Source organism: Denticeps clupeoides, chromosome 12 (assembly GCF_900700375.1).
Source record: "Denticeps clupeoides chromosome 12, fDenClu1.1, whole genome shotgun sequence".
Classification (NCBI taxonomy): Eukaryota; Metazoa; Chordata; class Actinopteri; order Clupeiformes; family Denticipitidae; genus Denticeps; species Denticeps clupeoides.
The window spans coordinates 3,152,342-3,178,500 of record NC_041718.1 but is presented as its reverse complement, the minus strand read 5'-3'; the positions used below and the strand labels follow the sequence as shown (position 1 = coordinate 3,178,500).

Below are 26,159 nucleotides of genomic sequence, written 5' to 3'. Positions count from 1 at the left end.
GTGGGGGAAAAAAGCAGCTTTTGTGGAGTACCTGATGCAGCCCAGCCTCACCCAGGCTCTGTCTCCTGCGGGCCGCAGCTGGTCCACAGCCTGCATATGAGACTCTCACGTACATTTTACTCAAAGACTGTTAAGAAATGGATCCATATTACATCATTATCAGGGTGGGTTACATTAGGTAATGGGAGCACAACCCGAATTAGAGGATAAGCATTTTTTGCCTACGAGTTATTAAATCTTGACTATTGGTCGTACAGTCCTTTTCATACCGTGGGTTTATAGGGTTTATGAACACTGTTGGCTGGGGTCTCGTGTTCAGACACAGTCGATCATCTAATACAGTAACTGAAGGGGAAAAAAGTAAAAAGGACACCAGGTAATTTTTTGGAACGAGGGGGTCGGGTGTCACGCTGTCCTGCATCAGCGTGAATGGCGACAGTAGTTTTCCACTGCATGGTGGCATCGACAGAAACTTATTTATTACATTTACTTGGTGGGGGGGGGTAGGGGGGCGACAATCTGCCACAATCTTCAACCAGCTACAATTTTTAAAACAGTTGTTTCGAACGAAAGGGCCTTGATTTCTAACCTGATTTACCTTTCATCCACTTGGCAGCGTTCAGTCCTGGCAGAGAAGGAGGGCATTCAGATCAGAAGGCAGCTTTGTGGGGAGCTTTTCTGTGTGTTCTTTGTCATTTGTAAAGGGTAAAAAATGTGTTGGGGCATGTTTCCTGGAGAGGCTGATCAACACGGTAGGTGAATAAATTTTACACTCTTATATTAAAACATCATCCTCGGATGTTATATACAGAATAAATGCACATTTTAAACCCCGTGCTTTAGTCTAATAAATATGAAATACACAAAATACACTCACACACCAAAGATTTCTTGCTTTCACTGAACAACAGTAACAGAATTCTTAAGGGAAATGGTGATGTCCTGCCATGGTGATGGATTCCTTTTGATGTTTTACTGGAATTCAGCTTGAGGTGGTGGGAATTCATCCAAGAGGAAACATCACAAAAGGTAGGGCATGCCACTCCACACACACACATCTGGGGACAGGGCTCCTACTCACAACCTTGGAGGGCTGAGGCCATGACGCTGACCAGCCATCACCTCACTGATGAAAGTCGCCCGGGGTGCAGTGTGTGGGGAGGGGACGGTTCGGGATTTGAACTCACAACGTTATGATTACCCACTAGGCCACCACTGCTCCTAACAGATTCTGACAACCCGAGGAAACAGATTCAGAAGCGTGCTCTGCAGTCCCTGTCTCCCTAGTAAGGCCATTGTCCTGACTGGGGCGACCTCATAATGGGTCGCTCCTTCTAATTGCTCGAACCCAGATCTTAGAGGGTTTTGTGTGGGATCTGGCAGCAGCAGAGCCTCATATCTCTCTGATGTGTTCCTCGAGCCAGTTATGAACCATTTTTACCCTGTTGCAGGGTGTATTAAAGACTTCAATGTCATCAAGCATTGTCCTTGTCATCAAGGTGTGCATTTGGTCTGCACAAATATTAAGTTACAGTTTGTGCTGCAACAGCTCTTTTGAGAGACTGTATCAAATTTACCAATGAGCCTTCGGAACCTATGACCCAGTCACCAGCCTTTTGGTTGTTTGGTACTAACCCCCCTCTGCTGTCCCCAAAAACGAGGAACATCATGGAACTGACAGTGGATAGAAGGCAGAATGCAGCACACACCAGAACCAAGAATTTACTCCTTACCGTAGAAGTGGGCTCTATCTGGATCCGTGGGGCGTGAGAAGGAGAGGTTGATAGTGATGTGATGCATTTGAGTTCTGTTGAAGAGTACAGCAAGGCCATCGGGCCCTCTGCTTAGAACATGTATGAAGAATATTCATATTGAGTGACAACAAATCCCACAATTAAGTAAACAACCTACACAGATCATCTAATTCTTTCTCGCTCTTTTTTAATAAAAAGGAATTTCATTCAAGAGTACAGTCAATTTTTCACATGGAATGTACATCAGCAAGTGCATCCAGCCGGATCAAAATAGATCTCATATTCTTTCTAAATGTGCTGAGGGGAACTCGTGTCATATAAAAATACTATGCAGAGAATAGACTTTTAATAATACACATTTAAAAATACACGTTAATATCAATGCATTCATTATTTCATTTTTCCAAACACGTTTAAAGCCTTATGGAGCTTTTGAGTCTTTTATATGAAAAAAAACACACACATACTACCAGTTTAGATTCCAGTAGCGTTACGTACCACACAGTAAAATACCCACATGTAACACGGCAACGGCAACGACTCTGAAAATACAAAAAAGGTACAAAGACGGGTTCTGTCTTCCCCTGTAAAATGCCTGTGGCCCAGCCTGTCCTCTAAAACCAATCATTTAAAACCCACAAAATAAGTAATGGCTTTTTTCTTCTCCTTTGTAGGGTTATTCATGTCAATTACATAAGTGTGTAAGAAAGAGGGCAAAAGGTACAGTAGTGTTTGCAGTTCCCTGATGGCTCCTTAGAGAGCTCTCCAAAAATCTCCATGAACAATGAGTGCTTTCTGCTTTATTGCAAATGGATCTTGCTTGTGCTTTCCAGCATGGGAGCAAAACACTCCAGGGCAAGGAAACAAGTCAAACTAATCCAGAGATAATTACGAGCAGCAGTGTTTTGGCCGGAGTCAGAGAACTCATGGACCCCAAAGCACCATCATCAAAGTAATGGTTGGAAAGCGACTGTACGCACCACACGAGAAACCAGACCTAAAAATATTCTCAACAACGCACTACGGAAAACGCCTGTTTCACACTCGAGAGCTAAATTCACCCAAGACAATTTCTTCTGATTAGTGGGCGACTTTCTGTAATTAATCGGTGCCATTACACAACTTGTGTAATACCATCAGATGCCAAAACCAATGTTTCTAATCAGCACCACTTGCAAAAAACAATAATGCCATATCTGAACATGGACAAGTTGTACAGTCCTTCATGCTAAATTGTACATGTACATGTAATGAGCAGTTTGCAGTCATGTCTACTTTATGGGACAAAATGGATGCAGAACATTGAAACCAGGATGAATGATAAATGCTTGCGTGATATCAGATATGAACCTTTAGAAAGAGACTAAGTCCACACACTACCGCAGACTGGCACTGAAGCGCAAACAGCAATCAGGTTCCTGTCAGAGATGCATCAAGTGTGTGTGTGTTGGTGGCAATTGTGGTAAAATTAGTTTGGCACTGACTGCTTAAGTTCAAAACATCTCATCATAATTTTTTTCTCCTACTTCTGGTAATGCTGTATGGTTTGTAGACATTTGGATGTTTCTTTATTATTGGACGGACTGAATAATGGTGACAACACTAATGACACAAAGAATGAAATAGGCCTTTTCTCATCTTTTTTCAGTCCGGACATGTCAGGGGTGATCACATGTGTGATCATCATGGTTGGGAATTGATGTACCTCCTGTCAGAATGTGTGTGGCACAGCTCTGCTCTCGGGCCAGGTGTCTCACAGGTCCATGGTGCTGGTGTGAAGGTCTCCGGAGTGGGCCAGGTTGGGTGGCAGGTCATGGCAGCTGAGGGGGTGCTGTAAGCCTGTGCTTGATGGGGGCGTGGCCTGTGCAAGGGGGTTCCTGCTGATGACCAGATCCAACTTGTCTCCAGCCTCGGTGATGAGTGGCACTGCCAGGCAGCAGTTGAAGTCTCGCATCTGCACATGGTTCACCTGCAAGAAAGCCAGAAGCCAGAGTAGTGGAGTACAGAAACCAATCTGGCCAGGAAATATTTTTCTCCTCAGAATTCGTCACATAATGTCATTATGAAAATGGTTTACATGAGGTTTTAGCAAATGTATAAAAAAAAATAAAAAACTGAGAAAGCACACGTATATAAGTATTCACATCCTTTGCCATGAATGTGCCATGAAAATTGAGCTCAGGTGCCTCCTGTTTTCCCTGATCATTCTTGAGATGTTTCTTCACCTTAATTGGAGTCAACCTGTGGAACAAAACAGTTGATTGGACCTGATTTGGAAAGGCACGCACCGTCTATATAATGTCTATGGCGGCTCCCATAACTGAGCGATTGGGGTATGTTGTAGACATTGGAGGACCACGTTCCCCAAACATATAGATGGTAAGCACTTTTAATTGAAGTAGGCAAAATATTGACTTTGACGATTCATGAACAGTCCCCACATGCAACAAAAATGTCCCCAGCCTCTGTTCAACTTGTGGCCCAGGGCAAATTACACAAAATTAAATTTCCCAGTTAGCTGAACAATTGTAGCCAGAAGTGATACTTGCCCAATATGGGCTTATTGAACTTGAAACCAATCAAACTCAGGTCTCCTTGTGGCACCCTAATTACAAAAAACTAAAGTGATACTTGCCTGAGTCAAAATGATTACTTTACTTTACTTTATTTAGCAGTCGCTTTTATCCAAAGCGACTTACAAGAGGAAGACACCAGCAAAAGGTAAAAAGTAAAAAAAAGAGGTAAATGTAACTAATTACTCCAGGTAAAAGAGCAATTTTGCATTGAAAATCTTTGTATCATTATTTATATTATTATATATCTATTTGTCTATTTCCTAATAATCCATGTTTTCCACATTCTGATTATAGACTATGTATTCTGTTGCATTTATTGTAGTATTCGGGACAATAAAACATCATTCTTTTTTTTATGCCTTTGTGCCCAATCCTTAATGTTTCTGTCTTAAGTTATGTGTTTGCGCTTGAGTGAAAATAGGGTCCACAGTAGAGCCACCCGAGTGAATACATTTCTCCTGAATAGAAGCTGCAGGCAAATCATTCACAAAGAAGCTCTGAAGAAAAGGCGTTCATAAACAGTCCTGTCACATTACTGAGCACATGTGCCCCGCCCTGATCAAGTGCACGTCTGAACACCAGGCTGACATTGCGGACTTCTACAGAAATAGACAGCCAGGCATAAGGGGGTTGTGTTTGAGTATTATGTGTAAGGCTGGATGTTGGTGTATGTGTGTGTGTACACACCTGCAGGATTCGGTCGTATGGCCTGAGTCCGGCACAGTCGGCTGGACCCTCTGGCCGGGTCATGTTCACGTAGACGCCTTTTTCCAGGAATCCATCTGACACACTGAAGCCAAAATCATCCTGTTCTGGATCCTTAATCACAGTGACCTGTGGGAGTAGAAGCGCGTTACACACGGTTTCACACACATCAGCCTCGCTCACTAGCACACACACCAGGTTTCACGACTAACTTCACACCCTAGTATTGAGGTAAGCAGAGATGTGAAAACACACAGATATGTACATACTCAAGTTTATTCTGAAATCTTCTCTGCATGCAAATTATTCCACCAGAGTGATCAACAAAAAGTTCAAATTTAAAACACTTGGAAGACTAGTGGGGAAATCTCCTCAGCAGCCCTCAAATCTGAGACCTGGATCAGTTTGATTAAGATTAGATTATTCTTTCAGTGGGGTACACACACACACACATAGAATCATTTTGGCCACAACGCTGGGTAGTAGCATAGTGTGTAAGACATTCGCCAATGAACCAGAAGACCCAGGTTCAAATCCCACGTACTACCATTGTGTCCCTGAGCAAGACACTTAACCCAGAGGGTCTGCGGGGGGGACTGTCCCTGTCACTACTCGATGTAAGTTACTCTGGATAAATGTGAGTTGACGTCTGATAAATGCCATAAATGTAAATAATAATATTCTGTGAAGAAGTCTGTGAAGTCTGAGCTGGCAGTGCAAAATCCTTTCAGATATTGTGAGATATATTGTGACAATGTCACCTCATGCAGCTGGAGAGGTGTAAGGGACAGGATTTCCTGCATCTCCTCCTTGATCCGTTGGGACTCCCAGGTCTTGTTCCTGCTTTCATTGTGCATGTGAGAGCTCTTCTTAAGTGGGCTTAGACCTGGATGGTTTAGCGGCTCGCCATGGGTCTTGTGCCCCTCCACATCCAGACTGAGGGCACTGCCTGTCATTATGGTGGCCTGTAGGGAAACACAGGAATAAAATTAGATCCACTTAACAAGTAAACATTTAAAAACATTCATGCACTTTTGGCCTACAATATTTTGGAATACAGCTTCCCCCCCGCTGCATGGTTTATGGCTTCATGTGACTGGACTGTATACAGTAGGCCAAATCAGACAAACATTGAAGATACAGTCATGTTCCTGCTAGTCCCCCTTATCAGTCCCATGACAGTCCCAAAAAAACACCCACAAATCTGTTGTTTACAGTACGGAGCCACACACTCCTAAAAGTTCTATGCTTGCTAAATATAGCCTCCCAGCAGGACTGCTGGGAACCAGCTGCAAGTACGGGTCCTGTCCAGTACAGACAAGACCAGCTGAGTCATCAGAACTGGAGCAGGGCCCGGGGATCTGGGAGTTTCAGGTCAAACTGCCAGGAAAAACATCCCGATCCTGAGTGGCCATCTTGCTCGGGTCTTCTGGGTATTTTCCATAGATGAGATTTAAAAAGAAGAATCTCTCCACTATGACAGTTGTGACAAGTACTGTATGATGCACATAAAACCCATCCCTGACATCATCCAAAGATAAGAGAATGCACAAAGTAAAGGGAGAAGAAGTGTTGAGCTTCAAGTGTCAGTGAATTGTTAAAAAATGCCAATTTGAACTGTTACACTGTACTCTAACAGTGTCCAGCCTCTAAGTAAAGGGATTGGAACAGGGACGTGGTTCAGTCTGCACTGTCTTCCACATGTGCATCGCCAGCAGTCTTCTCCCATAATTGGTTCTGTGTCTTCCCAAGTGAACAACACAACCCGGAACATTTTGCCTCAATATATAGGTAGGAGGACGGTGAGTTGACCTAGGGCATTTTTTTTTTTAACCGACGCATGAGGCTTATTCAACAGTGTAAGGTCAAAATAGTTCTCTAGAGAACTCTGTCTTTATGTCGCTGTATGATTATTTATGTCATCCAGGACATTAACATTGATGATCTTTTATAAACAAAACATGATTGACAGCTCTCACTGACTGCCAAAAATTTAGGCCGCTAACATGGTGGCTTTTGAGGTACAGATTATAGCGCTCTTAGCACGAAGACAGCTGGTCTTTTAAAAAGCTTTACTTATCAGGCCGAATCCTGTCGTGCTCGGGCGGGGCCAGGGTCAGCTGTAATCTATAGAAGTAGTAGAAGATGTAGTGAAAATGTTTTACTTTACTTTACTTTACTTAGCAGACACTTTTATCCAAAGAGACACCATCTCATTTGTTTTCTATAGATAAGGCCTAACTTGTCAGGAAAAGAACATGCTCTGAAATTATTAAGAGCTAGATGATTTTTTTTTTGTGCAGTGTGTGTGTGTGTGTGTGTGTGTGTGTGTGTGTGTTAGTGTTGGACTCATCTGAAATACTTTTTGAACAAGTGGGTTTTCAACTGCTTCTTAAAAGGTGGTAGTAGTCTCGGCTAGTCGTGGTAGTGGCCTAGTGGGTAACACACTCGCCTCTGAACTAGGAGACCCAGGTTCAAATCCCACTTACTACCATTGTGTCCCTGAGCAAGACACTTAACCCTAAGTTGCTCCAGGGGGGGACTGTCCCTGTAACTACTGATTGTAAGTCGCTCTGGATAAGGGCGTCTGATAAATGCCATAAATGTAAATGTAAATGTAGTCGAATGGAGCAGGGCAAGCTGTTCAACCAGCCAGGGACAACAAAGGACAATAGAGTCAATTGGGATCGGAGACCCCGCAAAGAGGGAATTTCATTTGCAGATCTGAGAGGGCGTGCAGGAGTGTAGCTAGGTAGTAGTGTATTGATGTAGGAGGGTGCAGTTCCATTTACAGCCCTGTAGGCAGCATCAAGGATTTGAACTCAATGCGAGCAGCTACCGGGAGCCAGTGGAGAGAGGTGAGAAGAGGTGTAACACGGGTGTATTTTGGCTGATTGAAGATGAGACGGGCTGCCATATTTTGGATCATCTGGAGTGGTTTTATGGTGACTGCAGAGGCTCCAGCCAGGAGAGAGTTACAATAGTCGAGTTTGGAGATGACCATTGCCTGGACGAGGAGCTGCGTAGCCTGTTGCGAGAGAAAAGGCCGAATCTTGCAAATGTTGTAGAGAGTGAACCTGCAGGAACTGGAGATCGCAGCAATGTGATGGTTCAAACTCCATTTGTCATCTATCCAAACTCCAAGGCTCTTTGCAGATGCCGTGGGTGTTAAAAGTAGCGAGCCAATTTGAATTGAGAGGTTTTGCTGAGGGGAGTTGTTGCCCGGAAAGATCAGAATCTCGGTTTTGGATAGGTTGAGTTGGAGGTGTCGCTCAGACATCCATGCTGTTATGTGGGGTCCTAGCACCCCACAGCCACCAGGGAGTGGAATCAATACATATTTGTCTGTTGTGATGAGTCTCACAGAGTCGCACACAACGAAATGTGTCCTCTGTATTTAACCATGACCCTTGGTGAGCAGTGGGCAGCCATGACAGGCGCCCGGGGAGCAGTGTGTGGGGACTTTGCTCAGTGGCACCTCAGTGACACCTTGGTGGTTTGTCAGTGATGTGATGGGATTAATGTCAACTGTGTTTTGATGAGGTTTAGTTGCGCTTTTCAGTTTTGGAAACACAACCCAGTGAACATATGGTACCATCAGTACCAGTGATAAAATCATAAATCTGCAATCTCTCAAGCTGACATATACGACAATATTCAACATATTGTCACCAATGACTACAGGGTGTGCACGTTGAAAATCAATCAGTCCTAAATAAAACCGGACCAATGACATGACAACCCAAAGTCGATCCAATGCAGAACCAAACTGAGCAGCTGCTTTGGGCCACCAGGGGTCCCCAAGAGCCCTTAAAAAAAGCTAATGTGGCCGTGGAGGACCAGTTCAAATGGTCCCATAAAGACTAGGGCGGGTCCTAGAGGGCTTTTGTAATTGTGTTTTTTTTAATAGTGTGTGCATCTGTGTGAGCCTAGTTTTACCTCTATCTCCCTCAGCAGCTCGGACTGTCCGCACGTCTCAAGGTCCTCCAATGCCTGGCACCAGAATGTGTCCTCTTGGTCCAGTGTGATGCCTTCACCATGCTGTTGAGTGGTGAACCTGCAGCAGTGATGGAGCATAGATTCAGAACTCTAGAGCCCCCTAGTCCACAGCTGACTAGTCCATGGGAGAGAGTGTATCCAGGTGACCCATGACCCATGATGTTCGCCAGCTACTCTATCACTTTATCCACATCCTCCAAATCCACTAATAACACAATGCTGTATACTGATGGATATGACAATACAATACATTGAGTCAATGTCATAATCAATACAACTGATACTATATTTTATTTCTAGAAATGCTGACTGGTGAAAATTGGGGCCAAACTTGAGCATTACTCTTTGCAAGAATTTTTTCATGTAAAATCTGGCTGGTTTATACAGATAAAATATAATCTAAATCAGTATTGCTCACAGATTTCGTCTTCCTTCTCCCTCCCGTCTCTAGTGCATCTGTACCCAGGATTATTCTAATTGCCCAAATCCTACATACATGCCTTTATTACAAATTAGGATTCCATTTAAAAGCTTGTTTTTCAACAAAACATTGAGCATTTTCAATACCTCCTTAAACCTATTCTAAGGCAATGCAATGCAAAATTATAGTTTAATAATGCAAACACGTTCTTACCAAGTAAACACTTTTCTGGCAGGTCCTAAAGCAGAGCAGTGACAGTACACTGGTTAGCATGGCTATCCATCAGCTTTCATTCTATGTCAGGAGCTGTTCTCATTTAGGGTTTTGATTTATTCCAGCAGCACAGTGCAGGGGCTGCGGTTTTGTCTTAAACACCAGTCAGACATTTGGAACACACAGAGCCAGACACCCTGGCATGCATCTGTACACTTATCAGTAAAACAGAGAACACACAGAATGTAGAGCAGGAGGAACATGCAGAACTCATTCCAGCAGGAACATGACTTCCCACCAAAACAGATGTTGTGCATAGACTAGGTGATGTTTATGATGGAACAACAGGATAAACAAGCAAAGAGAAGGATGTGCATGAGGAGACCACCAAACAGTGAACTACAACAGAACTGTGGGCATGGCAGCTATGTAAAACATGGGCTGAAGAACAATCAGTCCGATCAATCATGAGCTTTCTGATGGGGTAAACACAGAATAATGTCAGCCACATATCATTTAATCAAATGTTTTTGAGGTGAAATGAGCAGACAGGCATCCAGACGACTGGAGATTTGCTTGCGTGCCTTGGATAACCCCATTAATAAATAAATCAAATGAGAGGAGAACATTTGGGGTTGTTTGGCCATCACCATAATTAAGCTGTTTAGAGGCAACCAATCAGATTTTAGAAGTGCTCAGCCCTCAGAATATCCACGTCTTTGACAGCTAGTTGGCAGTGCAGCCAGAACGAATTGTGAAGCCACATCTGGTGTGAACATCTAGGGCTCTATTTTGGTTCAGATGCTGGGCGCAGCACCAGACGCATTTCACGATGCGCTAACCTATTTTAAAACATGGAATGTGCCAGGTGCTCGGTGTGGGAGATTATTGATTAATTCATCAATAAATGCAGCAACTTCCTGTTTTGAACACATATCCGCACAGGTTATTGTTTTTCTCTTGCAACACTACACTAAACAGAAAACTGCTGTTACTATCATTTAAATCTATACATATTATTTCTATCATCATCATTTATATTCATTTTGATGTATTGGTTATTTTTTGTTATTTCCACAAACTGATTACAGACTTTGAATTCTGTTGCATTTGCCATCCTATTTGAGTAAATGAAAGTCAAACATCAGTCAGTTGGCTTTGTGATGCTTAGGCGGTCCTGGGTTAGCCAGTTGCTGCCCGTTCACATGTGTGCTGGGTGTTGACCACCCACAAGTGATGCCTGTTAGGCAGGCCCACACCCCCAATTCTTGCATTAATGTTTTGGCATCATGCCTTTTCTTTTCTCCTTACTCAGAACGCTGTGGCATGACAGGCATCTTCCTGTTCTACCTGACCTGCCTTTTTGTCCGATGTGTCATGTGCACAAACACACTCAAAAAGGTCCTTTACATGTCTCAGTTTTCTTATATTTATGATTCCTGTAAAATTCATTCCCTAGTCTCCAATTTATTTATTTTCTTTTAACACAGAAAAAAGAAATGAAAATGAAGGAGGCATCATTTACCATCATTTACCATGACATAAAACTCACATTCATCAAGTTTGAAATGATTAGTTCCCTGGTTTTCCCTGGTGGACGGATTTTTGTTTAATCTGAAAGTGAAATCATTGTCAGTGTGAAACACTGCAGCACAGCACACACCGAAATGTGTCCTCTGCTTTTAACCAACCCCCTTAGTGAGCCATGACAGGCTCCCGGGGAGCAGTGTGTGGGGTCAGTGCTTTACTCAGTGGCACCTTGACAGATCGGGATTCGATCCGGCAACCTACTGATTAGGGGATGCTTTCTTAACCGCTAGGCCACCACTGCCATGCAGGTGCTATCAGTGTAGGGGCTGTGTAACTAACAGATTTTGCCATTCGCTTAGCCTTAATCAAGAGAAGAAGAGCATCACTCACTCCTCTGGTTTGTTCCAGTCATCCTCGCTGAAGTCTGCATCGCTGAACAGGTAGTTCTTTCGGCAGGTGGGCGTGGTTGTGGTGTTCCTCTGCTTGCCGCTTCGCCACTCATGAGGGTGAATATATGGTCCTGAAGAGGTGCAAAACAACGTGCATGAGAAGGTGTGTGTAAAACATATATTCCAGAGAGATTTTAGATGTGTGCATATCATGTGTACAATGGGTACAGAAGGTATTTAGACCCCATTCATTTTTTTCACTCTATTATATTGCAGCCATTTGCTAAAATCATTTAAGTTCATTTGTCCTCATTAATGTACACACAGCACCCCATATTGACAGAAAAACACACATTTATTAACAAAGAAATACTGAAATATCACATGGTCCTAAGTATTCAGACCCTCTGTGTGGCTTCTCCCCGATAGCTCAGTTTGGCCAGACAGCCAGGTCTAGGAATGGTTTTGGTTGTCCAAATGTCTTCCATTTAAGGATTATGGAGGTCACTGTGCTCTTAGGAACCTTTTTATTTGTAACCTTGGGCAGATCTGTGCCTTGCCACAATCCTGTCTCTGAGATCTTCAGGCAGTTCCTTTCACTTCATGATTCTATTTTGCTCTGACATGCATTGTGAGCTGTAAGGTCTCAAAATGAAGGTGTAGAACCAGAAGACGATCAGAAGAAATGGACAACACAGCAGAATTAAATATATGAGTGTCACAGTAAAGGGTCTGAACACTTAGGACCATGTGATATTTCAGTTTTTCTTTGTTAATAAATCTGAAAAATTGCCAACAATTCTGTGTTGATGGTGCATTATAACAAAGAGTAAATATTTAAGCGGGTCTGAATACTTTCCATACCCATGTATGTATGATGAATGTGTATGATAAGCATGTGTGAGCGTGTGAATGTGTTTGGCACCAGGAGGAGTACCTTGGCGGCTGTAGCCACCATCGATGCCAGAACCATCCCATGACTCCATGGCTGAATCCACACTGGGGACAGTGGGACAGTAGATCTCGGAGAGATTATTTGTCTTCTGCGAGTCAGTCATCTCCTCTTCATCATTATAACTCAACTCATCCTCCAAATCAGACTTTTTCCCCTCTGGAACCACTACAAATAACCACATTTTTGATAGTTTTCATAATTTTTTTACAAATGAGATGCAGTTGAAGTGCAGACTTTTGGCTTAAGTTCAATGGCTTGAACAAAAACAACGTGTCAAATGTTATGAACTTGAGTCATTTCAGAAGCCAAACGTAACTGAACAAATTGAAAATGAAATGTAAATTTTTTAATACATTGTTGAAAATCCTTTGTGCACAACGAATCCCTAAAGACCATGGACACCACCAGCCTTGCCAGGACTTTACAGCAGTGTCTTTCAGCTTCTCTTTATTTGTGGGTCTTTATGTCTGATGATTAGTCTTCAGCAAGTGAAATGCATGCTCGACTGGGTTGGGATTATGTGCTCTAATAAACTCCTGGGTTGCTTTTGCTGTTTTGGCTCACATGCCCAGTCAACTTGGCTGAATTTAGCTGGATTTGAGCAGGCAGAACATCTTTGTAGACAGCGGCCGTTTCTGATATGGATGACATGGCGGCATCATGGTGGGGACGACATCATGCCAGAGCATTTTTGGGATTGCATGGGTAGAGGTCCCCCGTTTGCAAAATTAACACAGATGGAAGGTCAAAGCCCCATATATTGATTATCTGGTAAAATTTAGTATGGTTCGGACAACAGGGTTTACAAGTGTTGCTGTACAGTTCTGAATATGTTTCTGGGTGTTGGGCGCCAGAGGGGGTGCTCGCCCAGGGCACCAAACAAGCTATAATCTGCCCTGTCTGCAGACCTCAGAATTCATCCATCAGTCAAGAACTGATTCCTCACCGTCAATTGGCTTTTTGATCTTGAGGGTGACTGTCTCTCCTGCTATCTGCAGCAGGTGGATGGCCTCACTTAACGGTTTCCCTTTCAGACTCACATTGTTGATGGCCAGGATGCGGTCACCAACATGGATCGCTCCAGTCCTACAGGCAGCAAAAGACAGACAGAGGAGCTTGTTCACAGAGCATACTGTATTATTTAGGATGGCTGTAGCCCCGTGTGTAACAAATTCAGACGTCAACCACAGCTGACCATTGGTACATTACTACCACTGAGACCCTGAGCATGAAACTTATGTAAGTTGTGTAATTTTGTACCAGAGGGAACAGAATCTGTTCATACAGAATGTAACGCAAACATGGAGCATTTTCAATATATAGGGTTGATCTGCATATGGCTAAGCAGCACCAAAGACACAGCTATAAATCTGATCATGTGGTCTAAGACAAACGGAGCCACGTGTTGTAATGAATGTAAAACCATCAAGAATCATTTGACAAACAAAATGTCAAATGTCATATCATGTACATCACTGGTTGCCATATTATGATCTTTTGCATTTGCATATTCCATCACGCTTCTCTCTGACTAACCAAACGTACGTTTGACAAAGTGTGAGTGTGGGTTGAGTCCAAATGTAATATTTATGACCAGCTTTAAATGGGCTCAAGAATAATTACTTGTTTTATGTCAAAATGTCTGTGGTATATGTAGGGTTCCTTTCACAGACCAGAGCTTGATCCTTGAATAATTTACACATCTTACTGTATCAGTCCCCCATTAACCTAATGTGTTTCCTCATAGTTTAATTTCCGTCCACAAAAAACTGTGCTGCAAATGTGCCGTGAACTGGCACCATCCCCTTCATCTCCTTCTGGTCAAACACCATCAAGAGTATCAAAGTTCACAGATTTTTCTTCATTTGTTTTTGTGGAAAAAAAAAATAAAAAACTCTACAAGGTTAAACAGTGTCATCAGAAGGTGGTCCAGACCCTGACCTCATTTGAACAAAAACACACATGATGGCCAGCATGATGGCATGCAGGAGATCACTCTACCCTGTAAAGATGTGGATAGTAAACACAATGGGTGGTGATGATGACTGGGAGGGGGCCGGAGAGTGCGTTTGGATAGTAAACACACACATGTCTGGTCTGGGACACCAGTGGAAGAGTGTGGAGAATCAACATTTACAGCAATTGGGCTATAGAATGGCTATAGATTCATCACACAGATCAGGCTGATCCTGGACCAGTGTGGTAATGATAGTCCTTAGAAAAAGAGAAGGTCCACCAGATGTTAACCTCTGTCTGAAGGAGGGAGGATAACAGAACTGGAGAGTCTGCAGGGGTCTGGTCCAGTGTCAACCCATCTAGTCCCAGAACCGGACCCCTAATGTGCAAAGACGGGATGCTGATGGGGTGTGTCACCTGGTGTGAGTGTGTCTGCAAACACTATAACCCTGAAGAGCAGCAACCCTCCCCCTTCAGGACACCCATTGAGCACATCCAGGAGATGGAGGAATCATGCAACAGGCTCAGCAACGGCTATATAACCAACAGGTCCTACAGAGGAAACTTTAACCAGGTGACTGTGTGCTGGTGCTAGTGAACTGAGTCCGAACCCCTGGTGTGGGCCTGGGGCGGGGGGGTCCCCACATCTGCCCGGCTGGATGTCCATCTCGAAGACCAGCTAAATGCACACCAATGCCAGTTAAAAGAGCTTGTAGATCAGTTCAGTGTTGTTCTCTCTTCTGTTCCTGGCAGGATTCATCACACATGACATCCGCACCCCCGTCAGAGTCGTGATACAGCTGCAGCACTACAGGTGCCTGAGGCCCATCGCACCGTCATCAAAGAGGAGATGCTCTCATTGGGTGTCATCGAGGAGAGTTGTAGACCCTGGTACAGCTCGGTGGTGATAGTATGTACTTAATGAGACCTTGTTTCTACCCCATGCCCCGGGTGAATGAAATGAAAAAAGGCTGGGTTGTGTGCGGTTTATATCCACCTTGGACCTCACCAAAGGCAGGTGCCACAGCACCTAACTCTCGCATTTTTTTCCAACCTAGCAGCCCCCCTTTCCGACAAAATGAAAAAAGAATGCCCGAAGAGGATAATCTGGGACAAGCCAGCAGAACAAGCATTCTGAAGATGGCCGTGACCTCTAAGGTGGTACCTGGGCCCCTAATTTACATTACTGGAGCAATTTAGGATTAAGTCTCTTCCTCAAGGACACAATGGTAGTAAGTGGGATTTGAACCTGGGTCTTTTGGTTCACAGGTGAGTGTGCTAGCCACTAGTCCTCCACCACCCAATTTTTCTCTTCCTTTAGTGTTACAGAAGGACACGTCGGAAGTAGGGCTGAGAGCCATCTTGGCCCAGGTCTCAGAGGGGGAAGAACATGTGGTGTTGTACATCAGCTGGAAGCTACTACCAGCGGAAAAGCGCTGGGCCATCCACGAGGCAAGGTGCTACCTCACTGACCGGTGCTTCAGCCTCATCACAGGTCATGCATACCTCCAATGGATGGCCCATGCCAAGGACACCAATGCCAGGGTATCTCACATGAGCTGTCTCATCGACACACACGGACAATACTCATTGTTCATGTGTGTCATTTTGTCTGGTTTGGTGGATATATGTGAGTCAAGGATCACACAGATGCTGGGGTGCACACAAGAAACCCTTCTTTTATTAACATCATCATGTCCAAACTCTTTCGTACTGTGTCTCCTGGTCTCCTGGTCGTGGTTCTAGTCCTAGTCCTTCAACACACATACCATGGAGGTATAGCGGCCTCTGGTGGACTAACTCTGTTATCATTTTCTCAAATTAACTACAGTGTGCAAAATACAAACATGAAAGAAAAGTTGCTTCAAATGAGTCCACCCGAAAAACTATTTAAAGTGTATGTAAACCAGGGACAGGTCAAAGCAGAGTGTATCACCCCACTCCCCGACTCACATTCACACATTTAAGAAATGGCTATAACACCCTTTAATAATCCATCAGTTGGTACTGAACAAGGTGAAATTAATTTGTGGCAGGATTGCCTTCTAATTGCTGATTGCATTTATGAAACTTCCTTTTCCATGTGTCGTTCCATTTTGATTACTCACCCAATGCATATAATTCCAGCCAGGATTTTTACCAGGCTGATAAACTGAACGATGTTGTAAATGCTTTTACGTATCTGAGAGGAATTTATAATGCAGATGATGTGGATACACTTGTACCATAGTATATGTTGATCATCAAACGAACGTGTCATCAGAATTAATGGGAATTGGAAAATGACCTAAAGTGTTTTTTTCTGGAGAAATGGGACTGTTACCAGCATGCCTATTATATTGACTTCTGTCGCGTTTAGTTGTGTAATCTTGTTTTACTGACTTTGCATGTGTACCTTTCTGCCAGGCCACGTTTGGAGAGTCCAGAGATGATGATGGGATCGAAGAGTTCTTCTGTGCCTGAGATAGTGATTCCCAGAGGGCCTCCGTACCGCTTCAGCTCCACGGTGTAGATTATAGATCCTGATGTCTCCAGCTCATCTACAGCACACACACAAATACATATAAACTGAAGCTGTTTGTTCAAATGCAGCACTGCATTACTGTCCAGCAGACCAGCAGAGTGCCAGATACATACTGCACATAGACATTCAACTGACTGCAAAACAAATCTATTCCAAATGAAAAAGAGCTCTAAATAAAGCCCTTGTCTTTTAAAGGGGTCTTCACCCATGTGCAGACAATGGTTCCTCCTAGTGGTGAAGATGTGGCCTGAACAAGTATCAGCACTGCTCCACTTCTGTTTGGCTTGGAACAGTGCTTGTTGGTTGTGTCCCTGTGTCCCCTGTTGGGTAGGAGCAGCGGGCATGATAGACGATAGAATACTAGAGGAAATACTCCTAAACCTGACCATTGCTAATTCATTTCTGATGATTTCCAGCATCACTGAATGTAAAGCTTGCAGCCTGTGGACAGATGATGTCTGTTGAGAAGTGGACAGCAAGACAGAAAGATAACCCCCGGAAAGCACCGGTTTCTAGTCACCTCGATGTCCTTACCTTTCCAGTACGTTAGTCTGTTGACGCGTGAGAGTGTGTTCTTATACTTAAATCTCCAAATGCCCCCACAAACCCTCTGAACACATGGCATTTCAGGACATTTTGTTGCCCTTTGTAAGGAATCAGGGGAAAATGTCTTAAAGTCTAGTGCCGAGTTTAAGGTCTGTCTGTGTGCGCTTTGTTACGTCGGGTTATGAACTTATGAATGTGGGTTTGTAGGTGCCTGTGTTTCTTTAGGTGCATTTTGAGGGCCTGATTGGTGGAACCTTCTTTTTGGATGGGACCGGAGACTGTGCTTTTAAAGAGAGCAGGTGCACCTCCAGCGAAGTGAGGGGATCGCAACCCAGAAGAGCCTTTGACTCGCTGCTGTGTTGTCTATGTATTGGGGAGGGGGGTTCCTTGTCCTTGTCTATGTGCATTATTCTCAAGGTTGTATATGTGCATTGTTCTTGCACACTTTGTGTTTGTACTTGCTTGATTGCTTATACAAATTGTCCTCAGACCATGTACCATGCAACATGATTCTGTATTTAACTCAGGGTCGTGGTACCATGTTGCCTGCTTGTTCGGAATGATCTTGTCAGAATTGTCTAGATTTACATGATACTTGTATCTTTGAAGGGCTTGGTTGCCTTAACCAACATTTTCTTTTACTTTTCTGCAGTCACTGACCTGCACATGACCCCTGTATTGTATGCGTGTGTGTTTAGCTTGTCATGATAATCAGTGGAGGATAATCATGAGTATAATCCTTTTGCTGGACAAAAGTCATGTACTTCAGTTAAAGTAGTTACACAAGTTATAATTTTACCAAAACCAGTCATCAGTTTCTTTCCCCTCGCCGTCACCCTCATAAACCACCGAGGTACTTAAGAACCAAATGTAAAAGTACAATGATTTATTATACTAATGTTGGTTCTTTTATTAGTTCTGTTTTTGGGGCAGTCGGCCTAGTGGGTATAAGGAAGCAGCTCTGTAATCAGAAGGTTGCCGGTTCGAATCCTGATCTGCTGAAATGCAACTGAGCAAATCACCATCCCCACAGACTGCTCATGGCTGCCCACTGCTCACTAAGGGTGATGGTTAAATACAGAGGACACATTTAATTGTGTCACTGTGTGCTGTGCTGCAGTGTTACACACTGACAATAACTTCACTATTCACTATTACCAGAAGAATGTCTTTATCTGACATATGTGACAGTGAATACCCAGGTCACAACCTGGCCAAGTCAAATTTACTATAATATGAACTGATGTTTGTATAAAATCAGAAAAAAATTTTGTAGCTGACATTAAGGGGCGGGGCATGCAGTGTTTCTAGGTGTGGTGTTTACCTGCTAAACGTGAAGCTTTATCTGCTGCACTAAACAACAGAAAAGGGTAAATATATTTTTGCTATATAGTTGTGTCATCTTGATCTGCCCATTTTTATGATTATTAGATTTTAATAGTCTCTCCTAACACCCCTTAGGGTGGTAGTAGCCTAGTGGGTAACACACTCACCTATGAACCTGAAGACCCAGGTTCAAATTCCACTTACTACCACTGTGTCCCTGAGCAAGACACTTAACCCTGAGTGTCTCCAGGGGGACTGTCCCTGTAACTACTGATTGTAAGTCCCTCTGGCGTCTGATAAATGCCATAAATGCAAAAATACTGTTACAAACAATAACCGTACTTTACATTTCATACATGTATACATGTGTGTACCTGAATTGTCTTCGTCTTTACGGATCTTGAGTTTGACCAGGTCTTCACTCTGTTGCAGGATCTGCATAGCATCCTCCATGGAGCAGTTTTCTAGACGGATGTTATCAAGGGCCAACAGCTTGTCTCCAGGCTCCAGCGTCCCTGTTCTGCAAGATTAAAAGAAAAGATAAAACAGGCTTCAAATAACAAAGTGTCCAGATGATATGAGAACTGAATACGTAATCCCAGATAAACGTAACAATATTTCAAAAAGTAACAATATTTTACATTTTTATTTCAGCTATAATTTGTATAATTAGCTTTTTTTGTAACACATAATATTAACATTTAAATTTTAATTGAATGCTAATGTATAATAAACTCTCACCTGTGAGCCATGCTTCCTTTCTTGATGTCAGATATGATGAGCGGCTCTCCCAGTTTCTTACTTGCTGTTAAGATATACAGAAAACACACAAAAATGCATAAGATGTGTGTTATCTGATCTTTACATTTTACTTATTGTCAGCTAACATTGAATAAAAACTGAATTTCCAATTCAACTGAATGAAATGGAACTGTATTAAGTGTCTAATTTAATTTTAGGGTAAAACCCCATCATGTGCAAAAGAGTTCTGCTGCATGTGAAGAGAGGGCACGTCTCAGTTCCTGGGTCCCTCTGCTCCTCCGCAGCCGGCGGAAGAAGACCCCGACGCCGCAACAGCTGGTAGCACAGGTGTCCTGAGTTTACCCCCACCTGCCCCATGGTTTGTTTCTGGGTGGGCAGGGGGTATTGTTTTGGGATGTCTTTTGGGGTTTTCTGGTGGCCCTGGGAGGGCTATGTCAGGCCAGGGGGCCACTGGTCCACCAGGTGGCACTTTTTCCCTGTCATGTCGTGTAATGATTGTGTTCACTTGTTCCTCATGTGTGTAATCAGTTGCTTAAAGACCCAAGGAGCACACAAGGACACAAAGAGCGACTCCCTGTAAACGCAAATGGAGAAACCTTAGGAAGGAGTGATTCGGGGACCCGCTGCCAGGGTAGTAAGAGCGTGTAATGGGCATTACTGAAGTGTTCCTGTTTGTTCTTGTTAACAAACTCCAGAAGACTCTGGTGTTTGGTGTTCTCTGGTGTTACAGCCACAGACATGTTTTTCATGTTTCGCATTTTACCAGGATCAGTGTCACTACTGATAGTTACCTGATTCATGTTTACGATCCATAATCTTCAACACTTTAAAATGCAGAAGCGTTGCTCTTGCAGACTGTTTTTAACCACTAACACACACACAACTATTTAATGGAAAGTTAATTTATTTTTGTAAGAATATGGCCATCTAATAATGTCAGCGCTGTAGCGCTGTGTCTCCTTGCAAAATCTTACTTAATTTGGTTCAATGAGTCTACTGGGTTATTTCTATTAAGAGGAAAATTCTCATTACAACTTTGGGGCAGTGGTGGCATAGTTGTTAAGGAAGCGGATTTCCAGAAGGTTCAGAAGGTTGCTGGTTTGAATCCCGATCCGCCAAGGTGCCACTGAGCAAAGCACTGTCCCCACACACTGCTCCCCGGGTGATGGGTTAAATGCAGAGGACAAATTTCACTGTGTGTGCTGTGCTGCTGTGTATTACAAGTGACAATCACTTCACTTCCCTTCACTTTCCTTCAAGCCGGATCCCAAAAGTCTTTTCTGGACGTTAGGTTCAGGACCACAAGCTGGGGAGTCTGAGAAAAAAAAAAAGACCTCCAACATGATCCCACCAAAGGTGGAAAGGGTGACGGGATCCTGAATCAGAGAATTGGGAAAACAGGACCAAGGTGAGTGCAGCAATTTATGAATTTGTTTGCTTCTGGGAAATGATGTAAACAGTGTCTCAATCAGGAGTGCTGTGATTCAGGTCTCAGTAAAACTTACAGAGCAGAGAATCTTACCAGGTCAGCCTAGTCCGTAGCCTGTGAGAATGGGCTGCAGAATTGAAAGTGAAGACAGATTCGCAGATTCGTGGGAGGGGTCCGGGGGGTGGTCGGAGGAAAATGACAATGAGGCTGAGGAATGGTGGTGTTTGGAAGCGAGAAGCACTCCACCACCAGCGCCACGACGTCCGCACCCCGCCGACTGCCTCCGTTGCTCATGCTGCCCTGAATTGGCTGTGAGGTTCCAGGAGGACCTGGAAGCCGCGTGGGCTTCTCTCTATACCACCCAGCAGCATCGTAACCAGCGCAAAACACCAGGGGAAGTGTCGCAGGTCAGCTCTCTTTTTCTTGTCCAGCAGGTGGCGTTCCGCCCGATGAGAGTGACCCAAGTTAGGAAACCCCTGACCCTGCTGCACCAGCTGAGAACTGGGATGGCTGGTCTGTGGTTTCCCCCTTGTTCGCCTCTGCCAGCCCCACCGCCTCCAGTGTCTCTTCTTGGGGTTGTGCCCTCTGCCCGGCTGACACCCATTTACCTTTTGGCCATTGTGCCATGTTTACATTTACATTTACAGCATTTATCAGACGCCCTTATCCAGAGCGACAATCAGAAGTTACAGAGACAGTCCTCCCTGGAGCAACTTAGGGTTAAGTGTCTTGCTCAGGGACACAATGGTAGTAAGCGGGACTTGAACCTGGGTCTTCTGGTTCATAGGCGAGTGTGTTACCCCTAGGCTACTACCACACCACAAAGAACACAAATGCACGAGCCAGCCAGGAGTCGAACCTAGGCTCTTCTGATCCGTAGTCAGACGTGTTATCCATTGCGCCACTTGCCCTGCATGTTTCTTTTGTTTACTAAAACATCATTTACCAAGGCATGCTTTTGCATCTCTCATTCAGCCTGTGGCATTACAGTAGTTCTATATAAAGCAAACAATGCCACTTTATACAATTTCAAAATGGTTAACAGTTAAGAAAGTATTTTCAAAATTTTGAAAAAGTAATCAAATGTAATTCGTTTCACGAATTTGATATAGTAAATACTTTCAAATACTTGAAATACATTTTTAAATCGGATAACTTGTAATTGTCAATTTTCTTGTAATTATACATTTCCATAGTAATCTTTCCAATATTGATTCCCATGTAAATAAATTGACTCTAAATCCTGGTTTCTTACCACTGATTGTAATTCCCAGCTCCACCCCTCTCTTCTTTGAAAGCTTCACATGAAAGGTGCCACTGCTGGGTACTACTGACTCTGTGGATGGAAAAATAAAACCCCTACAGTGGTACTATGTGCATGTTATCACTATGATTATTAATTCCAGCATGAAACAGAACGTCAGTATATTAATATAATAATGTTTCTCCATGACCAACCTGCCACATCAAACTCCACCTCCAGTGTCACCTTATTGGTCAGGGCAGCATCACGTAGCAGCTGATTGGCCTCCTCCAGGGTTCCATCCTCAGTGGGGATGCCATTGATAGACAGGAGCCTGTCGCCCACCTGCAGCAAGCCACACCTGTCAGTCAAACAGTAGCCGTGAGTACACCAGAGCAGGCAGGCAGTGCATTAATGTGGCAGCTTTCTTTCACAATGATGATCCAATGATTAAAAGCAACAATTTGTTTGCTGAGAAGGACTAGTCGGTTATGGAAAATGAAAGTCAGTAAAAGAAATTAGAAATATGATATTAATTACTACCTCTTCATCAAAATTCATGAATCTCATTTTAATTAAGGAATAATACACAGGAGGGAGATCTACAGTAAGATATAACACTATATCATTTACTGCAATTATGTCATCAGTCAACTTTTAGCTTTAATTTAAGATTGATTTGATTAATTATTTATGGCCAATTTGCAAATTACTTATTTACTCCAGTGATTAAATAACATGTTGCCAACTAAAAAAAAAAAAAACATAATGGAAGACAGAAGCCAGGGTTGTGTCATTGCGTTATAGAAGGGTTGTCACGTCTGAGGGCTGAAGGGTGAATGAAGCGCAGGAGGGCATCATCTTGGATAAAGGAGGGTCAAAAAGGGCAAACCAAAACAAAAAGAAACTTAAACTAACCCATAGGCATGTGACGAGATTTCAGGAACATAGACAGAAACCCAAAGGTAAATGACCATACTGATGTCCACATTAATGTTGCTGCACCCACTACATAATCATGCTTAATGTGCTTCAGATGAGATTTATCAGGATTAGGTGCCTAATGAGGTGTCTTGGCATTGGCTGCGATCACCCAATGGTCCTTAGGCGTCACAGAATATGCTCCACTGTGTAAGTGGGACCCCCGTTGATGATCCTGGGTAGCAGCAGGGCTGAGGCAGTGGGGTGTGGAGGAATGAAATCCTTGAGGCGACTTACATGAAAGACGAGATGGACACGGATGGATGGAGGGAGCTGAAGGCAGTAGGTGAAAGGGTTGAGTTGGTTGAGGTAAGGTCTGATGAAGCGTGGGGGTCAATTTGTTGGATTCCATGCAGAGAAAAAAAGTCCAGGGTGTAGAACCACACCTAGTCACCCAACCGAAAGTCTGACCGGTGTCGCTGGTCGTGTTGGGTTGTGGTGCAGTGGCAGAGCCGATGGCAGTTCGCGTTTTAGTCCAAGCTTGTCAACAGCCCGGGGCCAGCTGACGTGTGGAGTGTGACCACTCGTTGATTCCTGGTGGGTGAGGAAGGTACGCTGGTACACGTTGTGGACCTCAAAGGGACTGACACCAGTGGAGGAGTAGATTTGCAAATTTTTAGCCAGCTGTGCCCATATCAGGAAGCGAGGCCACATCCAATGACGCCTGGCGGTGAAGCACCGCATTAAAATGGTCCAACAGGAGGTGAGGTGGGGTTCTTAGTGCAGGCACACACGGTACAGGCGTTGACATATGACGTCTTGGGCCAAGGAAGGCCATCAGAATGTCAGAAGGACAGTGTCCAGGAAAAGCACATTTTAAATACAACTTAAAATACAGTTGGTGACCAAGCAATCTCTTGAGGACTGCTCCCACATGCTGGACGTGTCTTGAGTGATGGGGAGTAAATGAGAATGTTGTCCAGGTAGGTGTATACCACTCTGTTTCCCACTTGTCGCCCTCTTGGATGTGGATCAAGTTGTATGCAGACTACAGGTTGAGCTTGATATAGTACATGGCACCCGAGAGGGTGTCGATGGCAGTGTTGAGTAGAGGTAGGAGGGTCCGGTTTATGACGATGATCTATTTGAACCCACAATACGTAGTTGTAGCCCACCGTTCTTCTTTGAGACAAAAAAAAAAAGACCTGGCTGCGGCTGGCGATGTTGAGGTTTAAATGGTGCCGTTCTGAAGTGCTTCTGCCACGTACTGCTCCATGGCCCGGTATTTGAACTTAGACAATGAGTACAGCTGTCCTCTGGGTGGCATCGGAGCTGGGCTACTGTTGAAGTGTTGAAGATGGCCGTCAGGTCGTAAGGGCAGGAAGGAACAGATGTGAATACTGGGGTGTTACCAGAGATAGCATGATGGTTGATGAAGACACTTAAGGTGATAGAGCGGGCCCCATTGTAACACCAAACCAGAGGGCCAGGCAAGGTATGTCTAGTGGATGGCCAGCCATGGATGGCCCAGAAGGATGGGAGACATCACAATGTTGATCACTAAGAAGTGGATGCGGTGTGTATCCATCCAGAGGTGTAGGGGGATGGTCTGATGGGTGAAGGGCCCCTACTGTCTACGGAAGTGATGGTGACCGGGCTATTGAGGCATTCCAGGCGGATGTTGTGTTCTCTGATTCCCCGCTGCCCCGGAATCAACAAAGGCTGTGTTTTTTTCTGGCCTGGACCCCCATTCCAGGACAACAGGTTAGCGTAAAGTGGGATGATGTGACGAGAGATGGAGAGGCTGGAGACCCAGCCAACCGTGCCACCCTGGACCGGACAGAGGGCCTGATGGTGTGTGGTGGAGGTGCAGTACGCGCAGAGCCCTTCCAAGTAACACCATTCCCGTTCCATGGGTGTCAGTGCAGTCTGTCTGAGTTGCCTGGGTTCCTACAGGGTTTCAGTGTGGTTGGTGGTGGTTCACGTTGGTGAGAAAGCGTGCCGATGGTCGCTGTGCAGTGGTCACTGGTGTGGTGGTTGTGTTATGCAACAGGAGGTGGCCGTCAATCCGCAAAACCTGTTGCATTAGCACGTTAAAGGCGGCCATCATTTCTCGACTGCCCATCTTGCTGCGGATCAGGGGCCAGACCTTCGTAATACATTTTCTAGAGGGCATGGAGATTCATGGGTGTCTTGGCTGTCAGTGTCTGAAATTTGCTGGTGAAGTGACTGATGGTGCCCTGGTGCAGGTGGTACAGCTGAGAAGACACATCCTCTGCGCTGTCCGGATGACAGAAGGTGTCCTTGAGCTCCTCAACTAAACCCTGGTGGGTGAGTGCAGCGGCAGTGGACGCCGATATATGAGCTACCACCCAGTCCGCAGCTTGTCCAGTCAAAAGAGACAGGAGAGGTGTGATCTGGTATCTGGGTGTTGGGTAGCGGCTGGACTGCAACTCAAAAATTAGAGACAGGGTGGTCAAGAGGGCTTTGCCGCTCCCATAAACTCCGAGCCTGCGCTTGGGAAGCTCCAAACTGGCATGGGAGGAAGTAGACCAAGAGCGGTTATACACTGTACCCGGCAGCCACCTCAAGCAGGTGCTGTTTCAGGTGGTTGACCTCCGGAGACAGATGCTCGATGACATTAGCTTGCCAGAGGACAGTGTCGCACAAGGCCGCAAAGTACGCTGGATTAATGTAGGGCTCAGTCTTTCTGTCACGAAGCAAGACCGGACAGGAAGAGAGAGCAAAAGTCAGAGGGGACAAATAAATCCAATTGTGGTGAGAGCGCAAAGAGGAGCGTGAGTCACCTCCGTGAAACAGATACCAAAGACAAGATGAGTTTGGGAAAAGGGATACTGGAGAAAGTCAGACAAGGATCAGGCTTACTTGATTTGTGGTAAGAGGACGAGC

At 44.4% G+C, this 26,159-nt stretch overlaps 1 protein-coding gene across 11 annotated transcripts in view; it reads right to left on the bottom strand.

Annotated features, from left to right (window-relative positions):
- Positions 1 to 1,924: 1,924 nt before the first annotated feature.
- The window catches only part of grip2b (glutamate receptor interacting protein 2b), a 116,024-nt gene continuing 91,789 nt past the window's right edge, over positions 1,925 to 26,159 (bottom strand). For 9 of the 11 annotated variants that reach the window (XM_028997877.1, XM_028997880.1, XM_028997873.1 and 6 more), the window contains 12 exons: positions 22,544 to 22,689; positions 22,341 to 22,421; positions 19,636 to 19,699; positions 19,269 to 19,414; positions 16,894 to 17,038; positions 13,489 to 13,628; positions 12,525 to 12,707; positions 11,589 to 11,718; positions 8,975 to 9,092; positions 5,797 to 6,000; positions 5,018 to 5,164; positions 1,925 to 3,723 (listed from right to left, as the gene is read on the bottom strand). In XM_028997877.1, the coding sequence (XP_028853710.1) occupies positions 3,508 to 3,723; positions 5,018 to 5,164; positions 5,797 to 6,000; positions 8,975 to 9,092; positions 11,589 to 11,718; positions 12,525 to 12,707; positions 13,489 to 13,628; positions 16,894 to 17,038; positions 19,269 to 19,414; positions 19,636 to 19,699; positions 22,341 to 22,421; positions 22,544 to 22,689 (1,720 nt within the window). In that variant the 3' untranslated portion in view covers positions 1,925 to 3,507. Of the gene's footprint in view, positions 3,996 to 5,017; positions 5,165 to 5,796; positions 6,001 to 8,974; positions 9,093 to 11,588; positions 11,719 to 12,524; positions 12,708 to 13,488; positions 13,629 to 16,893; positions 17,039 to 19,268; positions 19,415 to 19,635; positions 19,700 to 22,340; positions 22,422 to 22,543; positions 22,690 to 26,159 lie in introns of all 11 variants that reach the window. The other 2 variants (XM_028997883.1, XM_028997882.1) reach the window with 2 other exon arrangements.